Source organism: Euphorbia lathyris, chromosome 2 (assembly GCF_963576675.1).
Source record: "Euphorbia lathyris chromosome 2, ddEupLath1.1, whole genome shotgun sequence".
Taxonomy (NCBI): Eukaryota; Viridiplantae; Streptophyta; class Magnoliopsida; order Malpighiales; family Euphorbiaceae; genus Euphorbia; species Euphorbia lathyris.
Genome location: NC_088911.1, coordinates 70,052,192 through 70,072,774, shown reverse-complemented (window position 1 = coordinate 70,072,774; position 20,583 = coordinate 70,052,192). Strand labels below are relative to the sequence as shown.

Sequence of the window (20,583 nt, the reverse complement as noted above, 5' to 3'; positions counted from 1 at the left end):
TTTATATTTTATTCTAATTAAAATATATCAAATATACATTTAATCAGACATTCAAAATATAACTATACAAAATATTAATGATTTGTGTTCAATTATTTTACCAATTTTATTTAATGTGTTTAATTCAACCGTGTCACGTACAATTAATTAAACACAAAATAACTTTGCAAAATCAATTCAAAAACACAACTTTTAAGACGAGATATTATAAATTATTGTATTTAATTATTTTATCAAAACTGTTTAACATATTTAAATAGTATATCAAATATATTTAATTAAACATAAAACGGTTTCCAGAATCAATTTAAAACACACATAACTACCACATTCATTTATTAATTATAACAATTATAATAAACTAATATGGGTTGTTTCGTTGTTTTAAAATTTTAATTTTGTATCAATCAAATAGTTCGTCTAATCAATTGTATCAAATATCCTTAATTAGACAACTCAATTCAATCTATACAATTAAAAATAAACAACAATCAAAATATGTGAATTAATTATATATATATATATATATATATATATATATATATATATATATATATATATATATATATCAATTTTATTTTTCACAAAACCAAAATACTTAGAAAATCAGAAATATTTAGAAAATCAGAAATTCAAATAATAAAAGAAAGCACGAGTTACAAGAAGATGAAAAAACATTAAGCAAAGGAAATTCAAAAGTCATAAATAAATTTATATATAAAGCATGATATATATTATTCCATCATTATATTCATTGGCCACCGAAAATCAAAGACCTCCTTTAATTTTGTTATGTATTAGTTTTGTTCTTAATCTTATAATTTTATTCTTACTTCAAATAATATAGTCTTATAATTTTTTTTCTTACTTCATTAAGAGATTCAGATTTATTTAAGAGCGGATTCCATTGATAAACTATATTAAAAGAATTTTTTTTTCAAAAATTGAGATAATTCAGATTTTGATATCTCCAATTGGAGAAATCGGATGCAAATAAAAGAGGCATAGACAACTGAAATCGGAAAAAACAAATGTGTCAGAAATTACAGGAAATCGCTATGTTTTCGAAGGTAATTATTCTATTTTTTCCATGTGTAGTAGTTATTTTGTTCTCAGTTCACTACAAAAAAAGAGAGTTTCAAGTACAAATCCTTAGAGACAATTATATTGTATTGTCCTCTATTAACATTATTAAATTATTAAAGGAGACAAAAAATTATATTGTCTCTAATACTATTCGATAATACAATTGGGGACAATTTGAAAGTCTGTATCGGTGGCAAAAGGAACTTTGGAACTGAAATCAATTGATTTCAATTTTAAAATTTTCAGCTTCCAACTATGCCCTCATTCTTTTAGTATTATTTCAGCCGATTATTCCCTCTAAACGACCACGTATGAAGTTTCTTCCTGCACTAGGGTTTCTGGTGGTGTTTGGCGAGTGACATTTGTGATTTTAACGGTGAAATAAAAACCCCACTCTCTCTCTCTCTTATTTCTTCCTTTTCTTCTTCCTTATTTCCGGCGAACAATTACAGAGGATGCAAGTGATTTCTTCTCCTTCTCTGTTGAAATCGTTACTCCCGAATCGCCGATTTGGCGGCGTCAGTCACAATAGCAAGTTAGTGCTTCATTGTATCTATCGTTCCGACTTAGTTCAGCTCCTTGATGGCGTCAGGTAAAAAAATTCAGGCTGGTCTTTAGGGTTTTGTTGGCTATGGTTTTCTCGCAATCATTGTCAATTTCAATCTCTTCCTCCTTTTGGGTTTATTCAATTCCAAAATCTCCTAATTAGATATTAATATTTCTTCTTGATTTTGATGTTTTTTGGTTTTATGTCTTCCACAAGAAGTTTAGTCTGGCTTTGGTTTTGCAATTGGTTGAATGATTACAACACTGGTTGATGATGTACTGAATTATGGTGACAAAAGGTAATTGCCTACCTAGATAGAGTAATAATACATGCTGTCTGTTCTTGTTTTTTTTGTTTGATTATTTGCTGGAATTGATTTTTTTTCTTTTGCTGTTTTTCTTAATTGATAGTGGTAATTGTATTAATCTGCATGATTTTGGAGTTTGAACTCAACAAAATAAGGTTTAACATGTCTTCAACAAGTAAGGTTTACCTTTTCTTCAACAAAATAACCATGGTATATTAGCATTTTCCGTGTACTTTGAACTCAAAAGCTGATTTATTTTGTATTTCTGCTATGATATTTCCTAGGTGATAAGGAATAGAGCATTGTAATGGTAATAGTAGGCCCATATGTGATAGCGTGCGGTCTAGCGTGTGTGTTTATTTACGAATACGGATGTTGTTGCGATATGAGTGTGCTATGGGACTATGGATGTTATCTTTATAGGTGCTTTAAATTCACTAGACGTCACGACTACTTAGGGGCAAGTGTACCCCGTCGTATCAAGTAATAATCCGGTTAAGACCGGGTATCGAATCCACGGGATTTATAATTACAAGTATTAGACTACTCGGTTTCGTAAGTTATTTAAGCGATTATTACTTTGGGGTAAAGTAAGACACAATTACACACTATTCCTAGCTATTGGCGATACAGGTTTGTGTAACTAGAACTCTATGAAGTGGGATGTATACGATCAGTTATAACTATGATAAATAACGACTCTAAATGTATACGGAAAATGGTTTATTCTTGCAAAGATGACTAAGTATAGTAAGACCGACCCGTGAAGTGCTTAGACTACGTGATTCCTAGTCAAGGCGTGTCTAATGCGGGGGAACTAGAAATTAGGGCCCGTAAGTTCCGTGGTTTGTCAATTCCTATGGTTTCCGGAGTGTCACTTCCGGTAAGGCAACACCTATATAATTCCCTAAAGATAGCCCGGATGGCGACGGTAATCGCGTGCTCCTACACAATAGTCAATTATCAATGTCAAAACAAGCAATAAACATCAACACGTAAAGGGAAATAGAGATTAAGAATCATAAATTATAAATATGGAAAGTGTATAGATGAAATACAACCACGCCTAGTACATAGGAAGAGTACAAGCTAATTAGCAAGTAAAAAGGGAGAATCCGCCCTTGGAACTAGCTAACCGGACTCAAGGCCGTCTCCTAGGTCGTAGAGGTGGAACTCTCGAGCTTGGTGATGAATGATGGAGCGGAACTTCGATGGAACGTCGGAGCAACCGAACAAGCTCTCGAGGGGGAGAGTTTAACTACAACAAACTTGAATCTAAATTACAAGGAAAGAAAAGAGTATAGTATAGCTCTCTAGTATGTAATTGGTGTCTAATGAAGTTCAAAAGCTATCTATTTATAGACATCAAGCAAGGGCAAGTTGGTAATTTCACAAAGCACAAGCATGGAGCAACATTATTTGGCGCAGAAATCCCATGATACGCCCCGCGTAAGGTGGTTTACGCCCCGCGTCAGTGCCCATTCCGTCAGAAATCTCCTGCATGTGGACCAATTCCGTGTCTAATTGTTCCCAAACACGCCTTGCGTAGCTGAAGTACGCCCCGCGTGTTTGAATTTCTGAAGTTTTATTGCTAGAATTGGAGTATTTACGCCGTGCGTAGATGAAGTACGTCCCGCGTAAATGTGTCTCTGATCTTTTTACGTTGAAGAACTGCCTTATACGCCCCGCGTATATAATGATACGCCCTGCGTATGGATAGTTGACTCTGGAAGACAATGCAGTCTGACTTTCAGGATTAGGCCAATTATTGCCGACATGTGTCATACGCCCCGCGTAAAATGGCATACGCCCCGCGTATGCTGAGTCAGTTCCACATGGTGCCTGCGGATAAGGCAATTATTTCTGGCATCATGTGTCACGCCCCGCGTAAGGGTTACTACGCCCCGCGTATGAAGTGGGTTTTTGCTCCTTTCTTGTACCTGAAATACAACACTTGAGAGCCGAGTTAGCTTGACGTTTTTATTTCCTAAACTAATCAAAAAACGAAGGAATTAAACTAAAAGTACGAGATTTATTTTTAATTCTTTATTTATTCAAAATACTTTATTTTTGCAATTAAACTTATTTATTTTATCCAAAATTATCCCGTAAATCACGCTAAAAGATAGGGGTAAAATACCCCTATCAAACCTCCTCGGACTTTAAAGTTTTACTTGTCCTCAAGTAAAAGAAATCGAAAGACAAGGGATTGAGATAATTGAGAAACAAACCGAAGGTTGGTTTTACCAAGTGCGTGATTTCAAAGTTACGGTTTTATGCAAAGGTTTCGGTAAGTACCTACGCAAGCAATTGAGTACAAAAACTTATTTGAGACCTCCATGATTAAGTTTAATAGGCGATACTAACGGGAGCCGATCATCTTTTGAGAACTCGGTAGTACCTCACCAAGGAATTTCACTCTTACGCTCAATTTTTGGTGGGTCGGTGTTTTCGCACTCTTCTTTGCACTTACTCAAGATCATATTGAATTTGCATTTTCATCCGGGTTTTTCCTCCTATAACATGGTTAGGCAACATTAAAAATGAACCCGGAGGGGGTTGTAATGTGGGTGGCTTTTTAGTGGTTAGTTTAAAGAGACTCAAGTTCCAAAATACCGACTTGTGATCGCACCGTATTTTGCTTCGGCCTTAACGAATTTTACAAGATATACTTCAAAATTGCTCGGGTGGAGCTTGAGAATGCCTTTTTACCTTTATTGTATCCTTTGTTTTGATAGAGGCACAAAAACAATATTTTGAAAGCTTATGGTGCTCAATTGTTAAGGCCGTGACTTTTTCCAAGTGATTTGGGTGCAAATTGATTTTGTCGGTATTCGAACAAGAGGAAAAAGGGTTAAATGTTAAAAAGGGTATTAACAAAAAAAGTTGGTTAATAGGCTCGAAGGGGTTTCCTAATGTTTAGTGAAAACGAGAAAAATAAATTAAGAAAAATTAGCCTAAGTGGGTTTGGTTTATCATCTATTGCCTTTTTACCAAAAATAAGTGTACTTAACTCGGTATTGGATGCAAATTCTATGAGTTGAGTGAAGTCAAAGCTCTCGAAAAATTGTGAAAGAATTAGAGTTCTCGTACGAACTCTTTTAGGCTCAAAAATACCTCACAAAGATTCGGGTTTAAATTGTGTACTATCAAGTCTTCGCTAGATTCTCAACTATCCCGTTTTTATTGCCTTTTCAAAGTTCATTATGGAGATAACATTTGGGTTTAAGACTCAATGCCTTAGTTTGGTACAGACCTAGACTTTTGCATAAATTCCCTAATTTCAAAATCAAGGCTAAAATTTCTTAATCGAATCATTCCTTTATGTTCCGACACTTTTATTTTTGATGACAAACAACGGAACTTTAATTGATTTCCGAGGGAGGGATAACGTGTCGGAAAATTTAAAAGAGTCAATAAGTTAGTTTAATTATTTTATTGTTATTAAATTTTTATTTTTGTTTTTGGTAGTGCAAAACAAACGTTAAGTGCGGGGTTGCACGTCCCTCCGGGTTATTTAAAATGACGCCTATTCCAAGGGCGTCGCAAAAAGAAAACAAAACAAAAACAAAAATAAAGAAGGACAAAATAGGACTCTTAGAGTTAGGTCCTATGCGAGGCGTGCCCAAATGGGCGCCCCGCGTAGGAGGTGCACTTTTAGCCATTTTTAGCCAGAGACTCAAATACGCGGGGCGCACGTAGAGGGACGCCCCGCGTGTTCTGAGCTCTGGGCCATTTTATCTGGGACAAGGTGGGGCACGCGGGGTGTAAAAGGGATACGCCTTGCGTGAACGTTATTAACTCACGCAAAAACAAAAATGACAAGTACGGTGCGCGGGGTGTATAGGTGTGTACGCCCCGCATGGCTTATTCTCCTTTGGATAAAGTGGGAATTTTTTTTTTTTTAAAGAAATGACATGCGGAAAATAAAAGTTGGGAAAGAAAACTCCCTTATTCGAGCTTGGATTGCCTCCCAAGAAGCGCTACGTTATAGTCGGTGAGCTCGACTTAACATTTCCTCCTAGGTGTATGCTTCCATTCGCGTGAGAAATGCAAATTCTTGAATAAACAATCCGTACCTACAAAACGGATTGTTAGCTTCAAAAAAATTTAGCAAAAACCAAAAACTATATTTACAGAAATTCTTGAAGAGTTTCGTTTGCTCCCTCTTTGACTCCTTGGGTAGCTCAAAAAGAGCGAAATAACCCGAGGTAGAAGGAACCTCAAACTTTTCTAGTTGTGGAGTCATTTCCATGGGTCCGCACACAACCGGCTCATCGATTAGGATTTCCGTCTCCTCGCATTTGAGACAACCTACATGATTTGGGGATTCCTCTTGAGAGGGCTTAATTAACTCGACCTCCACATCTTGATCACCCGGGTTGGCGTCTCTAATCGATTCGTCCGCGGTTGAATCGAGACGAGACGTTAATCCGACGATTTGACTTCCTAAATCCCTGCAATATGCCTCATTGTTAGATAATCTCACTTGAATATCTTTAAGCATAGAGATTACTACATCGAATTGCGAGGCTGAATGTTGGTGCGAACATTCGTCGTCCATGAGGTTGCCCCATAGATGACGACTATGAGACATCATACCACGGAAAAGATCATCCGTAACAACAAGAAATAAATAAATTATTCACAAAAAGAAAATGATATTTACAAATGCTTAAACTAACGATGAAACGTTTTTGTCTAATATTGTAGGAAATTATAAATCCCCGGCAACGGCGCCAAAAACTTGATAGCGTGCGGTCTAGCGTGTGTGTTTGTTTACGAATACGGATGTTGTTGCGATATGAGTGTGCTATGGGACTATGGATGTTATCTTTATAGGTGCTTTAAATTCACTAGACGTCACGACTACTTAGGGGCAAGTGTACCCCGTCGTATCAAGTAATAATCCGGTTAAGACCGGGTATCGAATCCACGAGATTTATAATTACAAGTATTAGACTACTCGGTTTCGTAAGTTATTTAAGCGATGATTACTTTGGGGTAAAGTAAGACACAATTACACACTATTCCTAGCTATTGGCGATACAGGTTTGTGTAACTAGAACTCTATGAAGTGGGATGTATACGATCAGTTATAACTATGATAAATAACGACTCTAAATGTATACGGAAAATGGTTTATTCTTGCAAAGATGACTAAGTATAGTAAGACCGACCCGTGAAGTGCTTAGACTACGTGATTCCTAGTCAAGACGTGTCTAATGCGGGGGAACTAGAAATTAGGGCCCGTAAGTTCCGTGGTTTGTCAATTCCTACGGTTTCCGGAGTGTCACTTCCGGTAAGGCAACACCTATATAATTCCCTAAAGATAGCCCGGATGGCGGCGGTAATCGCGTGCTCCTACACAATAGTCAATTATCAATGTCAAAACAAGCAATAAACATCAACACGTAAAGGGAAATAGAGATTAAGAATCATAAATTATAAATATGGAAAGTGTATAGATGAAATACAACCACGCCTAGTACATAGGAAGAGTACAAGCTAATTAGCAAGTAAAAAGGGAGAATCCGCCCTTGGAACTAGCTAACCGGACTCGAGGCCGTCTCCTAGGTCGTAGAGGTGGAACTCTCGAGCTTGGTGATGAATGATGGAGCGGAACTTCGATGGAACGTCGGAGCAACCGAACAAGCTCTCGAGGGGGAGAGTTTAACTACAACAAACTTGAATCTAAATTACAAGGAAAGAAAAGAGTATAGTATAGCTCTCTAGTATGTAATTGGTGTCTAATGAAGTTCAAAAGCTATCTATTTATAGACATCAAGCAAGGGCAAGTTGGTAATTTCACAAAGCACAAGCATGGAGCAACATTATTTGGCGCAGAAATCCCATGATACGCCCCGCGTAAGGTGGTTTACGCCCCGCGTCAGTGCCCATTCCGTCAGAAATCTCCTGCATGTGGACCAATTCCGTGTCTAATTGTTCCCAAACACGCCATGCGTAGCTGAAGTACGCCCCGCGTGTTTGAATTTCTGAAGTTTTATTGCTAGAATTGGAGTATTTACGCCGTGCGTAGATGAAGTACGCCCCGCGTAAATGTGTCTCTGATCTTTTTACGTTGAAGAACTGCCTTATATGCCCCGCGTATATAATGATACGCCCCGCGTATGGATAGTTGACTCTGGGAGACAATGCAGTCTGACTTTCAGGATTAGGCCAATTATTGCCGACATGTGTCATACGCCCCGCGTAAAATGGCATACGCCCCGCGTATGCTGAGTCAGTTCCACATGGTGCCTGCGGATAAGACAATTATTTCTGGCATCATGTTTCACGCCCCGCGTAAGGGTTACTACGCCCCACGTATGAAGTGGGTTTTTGCTCCTTTCTTGTACCTGAAATACAACACTTGAGAGCCGAGTTAGCTTGACGTTTTTATTTCCTAAACTAATCAAAAAACGAAGGAATTAAACTAAAAGTACGAGATTTATTTTTATTTCTTTATTTATTCAAAATACTTTATTTTTGCAATTAAACTTAATTATTTTATCCAAAATTATCCCGTAAATCACGCTAAAAGATAGGGGTAAAATACCCCCTATCAATATGCAACATAAAGATCAATTTCATGATTTCTTGGCTTAGAGTTACATATCAGTTTTCAGAAAATATAAACTCCAATTTCTACTGCCAAGGTTCTTCTTGCAGTTTTGTGAGAGGTGCAAATGCTTTCTCGTGTCTCCTTTTATATTTAGATACTAAGATACAGATAAATTCCAGATTTAGAGTTCTAACAAATTATTAACAAAAGACAACGATTGATGATTAAATTCTCTTAACCTTGTTCTTACTTTCTATTTTAAACCATGATTGATGTGTACAATAAAGTTTGCAAATACCATTATTGTGATATCAATTTTTTTAACTAACACAGAATTTGCTTATGAGTTCCTCTGTTTTATCTAACAGCCAAGTGGAATATTGATAGAAATCACTGTAAGATGTGGAACCTCAAGAGAAAGTGGAGAACGTATCAGGATTTCATACTGATGTTAGATCTCTAGAGCAAACAGAAAGCTCTAGAAACACATGTTGAGTGTATTAAATCACTGAGGTGTTTTGAAAGACCTAAAATGCCTGACTTGGATAGAGCGAGACTCGAATCTAAAAGAGAAGAGAGAGACCAGTCTCCTGATACGGAGCAAGATTCTGATCTCAGTTTCATAAATGAGTTAAGCATTCAGCATGTAAAGCTTCCACCTTACAATGGTGAGATTTTTGCTTGACATATTTTAAGATCAAAACACCTGCAGAAATGAAAAATTTCCCCTTTTTTTATGTTTTTCCCCTTTATTAACCAGGATACAAATTCAAGTGAGAGAGATAACCAGGACTGGAGTAAGTAGCACTTCAATTTAATTTGTACTTGGCTTCAAATTAATGAGCTCATTTTTTTTCATAGAAAATAGAGTTCTTATCTCATAAATATTTGATTGCAGATGGTTTGTGTGCAAAAACCAAGTAAGTTAATAAGGGGTTGTTTCATTTTACCTGCCTAATTCTTATGAATCAGCCTCTGTTAAGTTTGTTCAATTTGTGTTGCAGAGTGGTAATGCAGTACTTGAACCAATACTTTATGAATCAAAAGAAAAAGAGAGAGCAGGAAGTAGTAAGTTGGATGCCACTTGTGGAAGGAAGAAGCAAGAAAAGAAATGCAATGCTCTTTTATGAGATACTGGTACATATTATTAAGCTTTTCTTTAAGCAAGTGAATGTTGCCTTTTCTTCTAAATTTGAAGTGCAGTTGTTCATCTATTGATTTCCGAACAGAAGCCATAAATTTGATACTTGCATGTTCTTAACTTTTAGGAGAAGATGATGCAAAAAGTAAGTTGTAGATTATAGAAATTATACCCTTGTGTATAATACCCTGCACTGCTGAATTTGTAGCTTTGAATTTAGATCTGGCTCAAGTTGTTGAATTTGTGAAAGGACGCCTTGATGTTTAGGTGAATAGTTAATTCATTTCTAAATTTGGAGTGTTATTCTCATTCTTTTTATTATAGAATTTTTGGCTGTAGTACTGGTTCTTGTGTTGATCTGCCTAATGGGACTGAAATTGTTTAATATTCTTTAAATTAAATAGAGAAGAGTCTTCTCTGATGATGTATGGTCTTCAATTACAGATGTGAAGTAATAGCTCTGCTAGTTTTATAACCTATTCAAATATTGGGAATGTTATTGACAGATGGTCGAACGTTTTTAGCTATAAAGTTAGGAATTTATTTTATGATATTACAAGGAATTGAAGAAATCAAATGCAGCAATCATTTGGCCGACAACCGCTTGAAGGCGATTCAATTTTGAGATATCCCAAAAATTCGACCTAAATTCCTGGAGCCGCCGTCCTCACTTTTCCCTTCATCCCCTTCATCCTGCGATCGTTTTTCTCACTTCCTTCATCGGTCACGCTCATTCATTCATCGGCGATCTCATTCTTCCTTTTGTCAGTTCGATCGTTCTCACCGTTGGTCACGATTTCTCCTGACTGTAAACTCACCGCTGCTCTGCCGATTGCTTTCGCCGCCTGCTGGTTGCCGCTGATTGCTTTCTCTGTCTGATATTTTTGCTACGAGTCGCCATCGGTTGCTGAGAGTCGCCATTCTCTGTTTGTTTTCTTTTACACCAGATTGTCTCTATTTTTTCTATATAGTTTTGGGTGCTTATTGGTTGGAGCATTGTTGCCTATGCTGTCTCTGATTTTCCGCTGCTGTTCTCTGTGTGTTGAATTTTTTATTGCTGTTTACTTTTTCTTTGTGTGTTGATTGGTGGTTTCTAGTTGCTGGTTTATGTGCTTTTGTTGTGATGGCTTCTAAATTGCCTTTGGATTATCTTTATAATTATTTGGGGATAGGAGTTCTCTTCAATCTCAAAGCTCCTGTGGCTGGCCGGATTGCATGTTCTATTCTTGGAAATTCTGGGGGTATAGCTTCGGCTACTCCTTTTATTGGTCGAAATTCTTATGCTCAGGTGGTTTCAGCCAGGATAGATTCGGTTCCGAATTCTACGGCCGTGGTTACAGAAATTGGAGGGTTGAAATCAATTAGGATTTCTCAACAGGCTTATTGATAGCTCCCATTTATATAGGGTTTTTAGGATTGTTTTAGTTCGTTTTTGCTTTATTTCCTTTCAATCTCAGTATCATTTTGTTATCTTTTAGTTAAAAGTATTAGTTTCCGTTATTTATGGCATTTTCTGTATTTTCAGGTGTTTTTAGGACTTTTTGAGCATTTCCGGACAGTTCGGGGACCACTAGAGCAAATTTCGAAGCACATGGACCAAAACAGATAACTTCCGGAGGGAACTGCCCTTTCTCAGCACCTGTCTCGCCGAGACAGTGCCTGTCTCAGCGAGACAGGCCCTCGTCTCGTCGAGACACAGCTTGTCTCGACGAGACGAGGCAGGCCGATGGTTCCCAAAGGGAACCATCACGTGGTGTCTCGACGAGACACCTTTCGTCTCGATGAGACACCTCTTGTCTCGACGAGACGAGACGCTGGGAAGCAATTTCCCAACGCCTTCTCACCTCCAGGGCGCGAATCTTGGCCTGAAAAATGTCCAAAATACCCCCTAACACACCTAGCACTATAAATAGAACATTATGCCTCTTTTGTGGAGGTTACCTTTTTCTTTTTTTCTTCTCAGCTTCTCTTCCTCCTTTTTCTACCTTCTACTTGGTAGGAGATTTTTGGTTTTTTCCATTGTAATTGCTGTTACTTGAAGATTGGTGAGGAGAGTTCTATCCATTTTGTAATCAGAATCAGACAAAGCCGGGTTTTAGATTTCTAAATTCCTCAATATGTCTCTTACTTTTTACTTATTTGATTAATGATGATTCATGTTGATAATATGTGCTTCAGTGATTTAATTAGTTTAACTATGAACTAATCCCCATCCAATCTGGGATGGGGATGAGATTGATTGTGTAACCTTGAATGATTAGGGATTTGGGTTTATGGGATTATTCCCAATTGATCAGATTATGCAAGCTTAGTGTCCTGGATTTGTCAGAACTAGGATTATTGTTAGAATGAGATTCAATGATGATCAACTAGCCTGAAATTGCTGAACCTAAAGCCTTGATTCTGACAAATCTAGGATTATAGATAGGTGAGTACCCGACCAAGGAACTACCTAATCCGAATGAGAATAATCTGACATCGCTAGAGACCACTAGGAGTGCGGACTAGTGGCTGGGCTACGGCTCTAGCCTTAATCACCACAGAACCTAATGCTTTGCATGACCTAGGTTATATGCCTAATCAAGCCGTCAACCGATTGCATGTGAATAGACTACACGAGATTGGCAGTCTTCATGTGGTTAATTAGGTGATTACCGTCAACTATCGTTAGGATATAAAACTGAATCCCAGTAAATCATACATGGAGACCAATTAAGGGAATCCCCATCTTAGATTGTTTCATCAATTAGATCAAATCCTCCCGGTCAAACGTTCTTATCTTTTGTTTTAAAAATTCATCTGCTTAATCACTTCTCCAATATTTGTTCAACCTCCTGAACAATTACGTCTTCTTCTCTAGACTAATTAGTTGTGGCAAATAGTCCTTGTGGTTCGATCTCGTGCTTAAGCACTGTACTACTTATTGCGATAGGATACTCTTGTCTTATTTATTGCTATACATTTTAGCAGCATCAAGTTTTTGGCGCCGTTGTCGGGGACTATTTTTTTTATAACTAATTAATTCATTGCGAAGCTTGAATAATTGTTCGGGATTCCTCTAACCGAGGGTCTGATAATCAATTGTACTCTTATCTGAATTCATAAGCTGAAACTGTTCTTGCAGGGCCTGAGACGAGGATACGATGGCCGAGGATATGTCAGTTATGGAGTTGCTGAAGGCGAGGCGGCCGACAAGCACCTCCGGCATCCTCGATCCGGCGATAACAGCGGAATCATTCGAAATCAGACCAGCGATGATCCAGATGATTCAGAACTCGGGACAGTTCAAGGGGGATTACTACGAAGATCCCAATTCACACCTTGACAAGTTCGTAGAATATTGCAGCACCTTCAAGTGCGAAGAAGTCACATCTGCACAAGTCTACCAGAAGTTATTCAGATTTTCCTTGAAAGAAGAAGTTGCAGAATGGCTACATTCAGTTGAGCCAGGCTCTCTCACTGATTGGGACACCACTGTATCAGCTTTCCTAGCAAAATATTTCCCTCCATCCAAGACTGCTCAGTTCAGAAGCGAAATCGCATCGTTTAGGCAGTCTGAAAGTGAGAACCTGCATCTAGCCTGGGAGAGGTTCCAGAGGTTGTTGAGAAGGTGCCCCCATCATGATTACCAGTGGTACCAGCTTGTTGATATGTTCTATTCGGGGATATCTCCAGTTAGCCGTGCTTTTCTTGATACAGCGGCGGGAGGAAATTTGTTCAACAAAACTGCAATACAGGCTTATAATCTGGTGAAAGAATTGGCTGAACGAAGTGCGTGTTGGCAAGTTGTAAAGCCGCTTCCGAGCAGGGTTACAACAGCAGAGGAGTGTATTGGAGTATTTCCAAAATCAAATCCTCAGATAGCAGCACTCACAGAAAAGGTAGCTCTGCTGGGAAATCACTTGAAATCACCGGTGTCAGTGGTGAGCTGTGAGGGTTGCAGCGGAGGGCACAAGAGTGTGGAATGTCCCATGGTGCTCGAACAGATCCATTATTTAAAGCAGGACGGGCACAGAGGGACAAGTTCTGAATTCAATTTAGAGAAGGGTATCGACGCCCTGATAGAGAGCATGAGTGCCATGGAGGGAAGATTGGCACACAATGAAGCATTCTGCCAAAGACTTCAGACGCAAGTGAGTAAGTTGGTAGAAGAGGAAGCACGAGCAATCACGCTCAGAAGTGGAACACAGGTCAAAGGACCAGATTTTGTGCCTCAATGAGACGAGGGGTTAGACCCAGTTACTGGTAATATCTCGTCTGTTCCATCTTCTCCTCAAGTAAGTGTTTCTGATCCGGTTTCGATAACTGACACTATTGACCCACCAACACAGGTGACATTACCTTATCCTACTTCTAGAAGAGCTAAATTAGATAAGGATTATTCAAAGATGCTTAATGTGTTTAAGAAAATAGAGATTAATCTTCCGTTCCTTGAACTTCTTGAGAATATGCCTGTGTATGGAAAGTTTTTGAAAGAATTAATCTCTAAAAAGAAAAGATTAGGAGATCATGAGACTGTAATGCTGAGCCAGGAATGTTCTGCGATGCTCACAAACCCACTCCCAAAAAAATCTAAGGATCCTAGTAGTTTTAGCATACCTTGTACAATAGGCAAGGTTCATTTTAAACGTGCCTTATGTGATCTAGGAGCAAGCATTAACTTGATGCCTTTGTCTGTTTACAGGAAACTGGGGATGGGAGATCCGAAACCAACATCAGTCACCATACAGCTGGCTGATAGATCGATAAGGCGATCGGTAGGGGTGGTAGAAGACCTTTTGGTGAAGGTAGATCAGTTCATCTTCCCGGCTGACTTTGTGATAATGGACATCGAGGAAGATGATCAAGTGCCTATCTTATTAGGGAGGCCTTTCCTCGCGACAGGACGGACCCTGATTGATGTTGAAGGGGGAAAATTAATTCTCCGATTGCAGAATGAGGAAGTAGAATTCAATATTCTGAAGTCTATGAAATTTCCCGTTGATGACGAGTGTTGTAATTTCCTAAGCTTTACTGACTCTTTGGTTGAGAGTACTTTTTAGGAAAACGAGGTCAAGAATCTGAACATCGAACTAGAAGAGGAGGAGCTGTCAGATGAAGACATTGGGGACGGAAATAAAGAAGGATGTAATTGGGCCCGACACGATGAACTCCTGGAGAGGGAGACCAAAACAAGGCCTAAAACGCCAATCGAAGAACCACCAACCCTCGATCTAAAACCCTTACCTGCACATTTAAAATACGTGTTCTTAGCACCACCTGTACATTTACCTGTAATTATCTCTGCTAAACTTACAGGTCTTGAGGAAGATCGCTTGGTGGATGTGTTGAGGAAACATAAGGGGGATTTTGGATGGCAAATGTCTGACATAAAAGGGATCAGCCCGTCGCTCTGCGAACACCGGATCTATATGGAAGATAAAGTGAAGCCAACTGCTCAACCACAGAGAAGGCTTAATCCGAAAATGAAGGAGGTAGTGAAGGCTGAGGTGATTAAGCTGCTTTATGCAGGGATGATATTTCCGATCTCTGACAGCCAGTGGGTGAGTCCCGTGCATATGGTGCCAAAGAAGGGAGGCACAACAGTGACGTTGAACGAGAAGAATGAGTTAATTCCGGTGCGGAAAACGACCGGGTGGCGAATGTGTGTGGATTTCAGGAAATTAAACGACGCCACTAGGAAGGACCATTTTCCCCTTCCGTTCATCGATCAAATGCTCGAACGCATGGCAGGTAAGTTTTTCTTCTGTTGTGTGGATGGGTATTCGGGCTACATGCAAATCTCAGTGGATCCTGACGATCAGGAAAAGACAACTTTCATATGCCCTTTTAGGACATTTTCATATAGACGGATGCCCTTTGGATTATGCAATGCACATGCTACGTTTCAGAGGTGCATGACAGCTATATTTTCTGATATGATAGAAGATTTCATGGAGGTCTTTATGGATGATTTTTCTATTTTTGGGACGACCTTTGATAGTTGTTTGCATAACTTAGGATTAATGCTGCAAAGATGTGAGGAAACTGATTTAGTCCTAAACTGGGAAAAGTGTCAGTTTATGGTAACTGAATGTATTGTTCTAGGCCATAAGGTGTCACGAAAAGGTATTGAGGTAGACCCTGCTAAAATTGAGGTCATTGACAAACTGCCCCCTCCTTCCAATGTCAAAGCAGTTAGGAGTTTTTTAGGCCATGCTGGTTTTTATAGACGTTTCATTAAAGATTTTTCTAAAATTTTCAGGCCTATGACCCAATTGTTATTGAAGGATGCCAATTTCGTTTTCACACCCGAATGCCTTGAATCTTTCAATACCTTGAAGGATAAACTGACTAAAGCTCCGATAATGGTTAGCCCCAATTGGGATTTACCCTTCGAACTAATGTGTGATGCTAGTGACACAGCTGTAGGTGCATGCTTAGGGCAAAAGGTGGACAAAATTTGCCAACCAATTTCTTACGCTAGTAAAACTCTTAATGGTGCTCAAGTAAATTATACAACCACAGAAAAGGAGTTATTAGCTGTGATTTTTGCACTTGACAAGTTTCGTTCATATTTAGTGCTTTCCAAAGTTATTGTTTACACCGATCATGTCAGAAAAATGTATTTTAAAGAAAAGAAATAAAACAATTTTCTGTTGGAACAATATAAGTAATTATGTTGGAACAAATGGTACACTGATTTGGAACAACGTAAGTAGGACAAAAAACGTATCCAGAAAATTATCAAAAACTTCTAAAACATGTAAAACATTATTTTAAGAAACTTTAATTCTTGGCTCAAAGCGAGATTCCTTACAGTTTTTACCCAACAAATTGTTGAAACATGTAAAATGGATAAAATTAAGGAAAAAGTTTTATTGGAACTAAACCGTAAGAAATCTCGCTTCGACCCAAGAATTAAAGTTTCTTAGAATAATGTTTTACAATTTCTGAAATTTTTTGAAAATTTTCTGGATACTTTTTTGCTCGCCGGAAAACGCTCACCCGGATTCCGTTCACCGGAACTTGAGCTTCATGGATCTTAAAATGACCGTTTAATTAAGACGAGTCCAACGGTATAAAATTTTTTGAAAAACGAGGTTGGAAAAGTTTGGAAAATACATTTTAAAGAAAAAAAACAATTTTCTCTTTCCTTTTATTTACAAATTTGCCACCTCTTTTTGGTTAATTACAAAATTGATCCTTATCACACAATAAGTCTTGTCACACCATAAGAAATGTGTCATATATATATATATGAGAGATCAGGTGTGACACATTTCTTATGGTGTGACAAGACTTATTGTGTGACAAGGATCAATTTTGTAATTAACCAAAAAGAGGTGGCAAATTTGTAAATAAAAGGAAAGAGAAAATTATTTTATTTATTTTCTTTAAAATACATTTTCCCGACATCTCTAACATCGTTTTTCGAAAATTTTTATACTATTAGACTCGTCTAAATTAGACGGTCATTTTAAGATCCCTGAAGCTCAAGTAAAAAAAATTCCGGTGAACGGAATCCGGGTGAACGTTTTTCGGAGAGAAAAAAATATCCAGAAAATTGTCAAAAAATTTCAGAAAATGTAAAATATTATTCTGAGAAACTTTAATTCTTGACTCAAAATGAGATTCCTTACGGTTTAGTCCCAAATCAATGGAATCTGGCGGTTAGATGGACGTTTTCCGATAAAAAACCCGAAAGTACCCAGAAAATTCTCAAACAATTTCAGAAAATGTAAAACATTATTTTGAGAAACTTTAATTCTTGAGTCGAAGTAGGATTTCTTACGGTTTAGTCCCAATAAAACTTTTTCCTTAATTTTATCCATTTTACATCCTTCAACAATTTATTGGGTCAAAACCGTAAGAAATCCCACTCCGGCCCAATCATTAAAGTTTCTTAGAATAATGTTTTACATTTTCTGGAATTTTTTGAGAATTTTATGGGCACTTTGTTTCTCGCCAGAAAACGTGCACCCGGATTCCGTTCACCGGAATTTTTTTTACTTGAGCTTGAGTGATCTTAAAATGACCGTCTAATTTAGACGAGTCTAATAGTATAAAATTTTTCGAAAAACGAGGTTAGAAATATTAGGAAAATTTATTTTATAGAAAAGAAATAAAACATTTTTCTGTTGGAACAATATAAGTATTATGTTGGAACAAATGGTACACTGATTTCGAACAATGTAAGTAGGACAAAAAACGTGTCCAGAAAATTATCAAAAAATTCCACAACATGTAAAACATCATTTTAAGAAACTTTAATCTTGGCTCAAATTGAGATTCCTTATAGTTTTGACCAAATAAATTGTTGAAGCATGTAAAATGGATAAAATTAAGGAATAAGTTTTATTGGGATTAAACCGTAAGAAATCTCGCTTTGACCCAAGAATTAAAATTTCTTAGAATAATGTTTTACATTTTCTGGAATTTTTTGAGAATTTTCTGGGCACTTTTTTTTCTCGCCAGAAAACGTCCACCCGGATTCCGTTCACCGGAATTGTTTTTACTTGAACTTCAGGGATCTTAAAATGACCGTCTAATTTAGACGAGTCTAATAGTATAAAATTTTTTGAAAAACGAGGTTAGAAATATTAGAAAAATATATTTTAAAGAAAAGAAATAAAACAATTTTCTGTTGGAACAATATAAGTATTATGTTGGAACAAATGGTACACTGATTTGGAACAATGTAAGTAGGACAAAAAAACGTGCCCAGAAAATTATCAAAAAATTCCAAAACATTTAAAACATCATTTAAAGAAATTTTAATTCTTGGCTCAAAGCGAGATTCCTTACAGTTTTGACCAAACAAATTGTTGAAGCGTGTAAAATGAATAAAATTAAGGAAAAAGTTTTATTGGGACTAAACCGTAAGAAATCCCACTTTGACCCAAGAATTAAAGTTTCTTAGAATAATATTTTACATTTTCTGGATTTTTTTGAGAATTTTATGGGCACTTTTTTTCTCGCCGGAAAACGTACACCCGGATTCCGTTTACCGGAAATTTTTTTACTTGAACTTCATGGATCTTAAAATGACCGTCTAATTTAGATGAGTCTAATAGTATAAAAAATTTCAAAAAACGATGTTAGAGATGTCGGAAAAATGTATTTTAAAGAAGGCCTAATACACAAATTACCCCCTGAACTTGTCCAAATGTTGCAACTGCCCCCCTCAACTTTCAATTGTAACAACTTACCCCTTAAACTTGTCCAATTGTAAAACATAACCCCAAATTGGGAATTTTTTTACCTCGTATTTGAAGCAACCGTAAAAAAGTTTTCCCGGATTCGTATCACGCCAAAGATATGATTATCATACTCCACGAGCGTTGCAGATTTTGTGTTTCACCTGTTTCTTCAATTGCAGCCCATGTCAGCAATTTGAGGTTGTATTTTACAATTGGACAAGTTTAAGGGGTAAGTTGTTACAATTGGACAAGTTTGAGGGGTAAGTTGTTACAATTGAAAGTTGGAGGGGGCAGTTGCAACATTTGAACAAGTTCAGGGGGTTATTTGTGTATTAGGCCTTTAAAGAAAAGAAATAAAACAATTTTCTATATCCTCTCTTTCCTTTTATTTACAAATTTGTCACATTGCCCTTTTCAATTATCATCAAAACTACGTAGTTTTGTTATGTCACACAATAAACTCATTGTCACACCATAACCCCTTGTCACACTGGATCTCACACCTATATATATATATATATATATATATATATATATATATATATATATATATATATATATATATATATATAGCTTTTACCTAATTTACTAGTATACAAGAATGTTCACATGGATCTTAATAACCAAGTGTATTTGGTCATTCACCATTAGATATAGGCTTATTAAATCTAAGCCGTATGATATTTTGAATCACCACCTTAGAATTCTAATAAACCTAGATCTAATGGTGAATGACCAAATATTACAGGTGAATTATGCTTCATTATTAAATCTAGTATATATGATGTCCATTAGAATCTATACTTTAATTCTTTTATTAAGATATATGCTTAAACTGACGAGTTAAGCTTCATTTCGAGGGATAATGAGCAAAAGTACGCTTAACATTTACCGTCAGAAGTAATTTTACCCATAACATCTAAAGTGATGCAAATTTACGCACAAGGTTGGAAGTCAATAGCAATTTTTTTTTTTATCACTAGTTAGTAACATATGACAAACATATATAATTATATGTGAAAAAAATTAAAAAATATAATGTATTTTGTATGAATTGGATAACAAAAATTCAAACACTTCACCGAATTTAAAAATATTAATCACTAATTCTATTATTAAAACACAAAAAAATTGAAATTTTTTATTAGAAACAATGGTTATGCAATTGGTACAAAATATGAACCAAAATATCTGTGTTTTATAATGATGTCTGAAATTGACTCTTAGCAGCTAAAGTTAGGGATAAATTGCACCATTTTAGAAGTTATGAGTAATATTGCTCCTGATTATAAAAGTTAATGGTATTTTTACACATTATCTCATCTTTTTATTTAAGTTTTATGTTACGCTTTTATATACTTAATTTTTTCTACAATAATCTGATCTTATTGTAACATTTTATATAGAAGAGAGAAGGATGGGAGAAGAGAGAAAGAGATGACTATATATATATATATTAAACGTATTTTTAATATTTAAATTAGTAATATTTTTGAAGTATAAAATTAAAATTCGTTTAATAAATTATGAATTTTTTTTTGTTTCAAAATAAATAAATTATGAATTTTTAATAAATTGTTGATTTTTAATAATGATCAAAAAGTTTAATTGTAGCAGAGGTATTGTAGCAGCTATAATAAAAAGAAGAAAAGAAAATGCAAACAAAAATGTTAGAAAAAGATAAAGAAGTATTGTAGCAGCTATAATAAAAAGATAGAGAAGAAAATACACCACATCTGTTGGTCTCTCCCTTTT

The 20,583-nt window shown here is 36.6% G+C and overlaps 1 protein-coding gene and 1 non-coding gene across 3 annotated transcripts; one reads left to right on the top strand and one right to left on the bottom strand.

The window, feature by feature from the left end:
• Window positions 1-1,684: 1,684 nt before the first annotated feature.
• Window positions 1,685-16,244, top strand: LOC136218553 (uncharacterized). 2 transcript variants are annotated; one of them, XM_066005495.1, is made up of 6 exons: window positions 1,685-1,931; window positions 8,874-9,173; window positions 9,266-9,302; window positions 9,404-9,425; window positions 9,510-9,642; window positions 12,771-16,244. In XM_066005495.1, exons 2-6 carry the CDS (start codon window positions 9,171-9,173, stop codon window positions 12,969-12,971), a joined length of 396 nt encoding a protein of 131 aa, XP_065861567.1. In that variant the 5' UTR covers window positions 1,685-1,931; window positions 8,874-9,170; the 3' UTR covers window positions 12,972-16,244. The 2 variants fall into 2 exon arrangements, with proteins under 2 accessions (XP_065861567.1, XP_065861568.1); XM_066005496.1 differs by lacking the exon at window positions 12,771-16,244 and adding an exon at window positions 11,172-11,808.
• LOC136221294 (small nucleolar RNA R71) lies at window positions 13,168-13,274 on the bottom strand. Its single transcript, XR_010685068.1, has one exon. It is a non-coding gene; the product is annotated as a small nucleolar RNA R71 (small nucleolar RNA).
• Window positions 16,245-20,583: the final 4,339 nt, after the last annotated feature.

Coding starts and splice junctions, on each gene's coding strand:
- LOC136218553 (XM_066005495.1), top strand. Junction 9,303..9,403: donor GAGAGATAACCAGGACTGGA/GTAAGTAGCACT, acceptor ATTTGATTGCAG/ATGGTTTGTGTGCAAAAACC. Junction 9,426..9,509: donor GGTTTGTGTGCAAAAACCAA/GTAAGTTAATAA, acceptor TTTGTGTTGCAG/AGTGGTAATGCAGTACTTGA.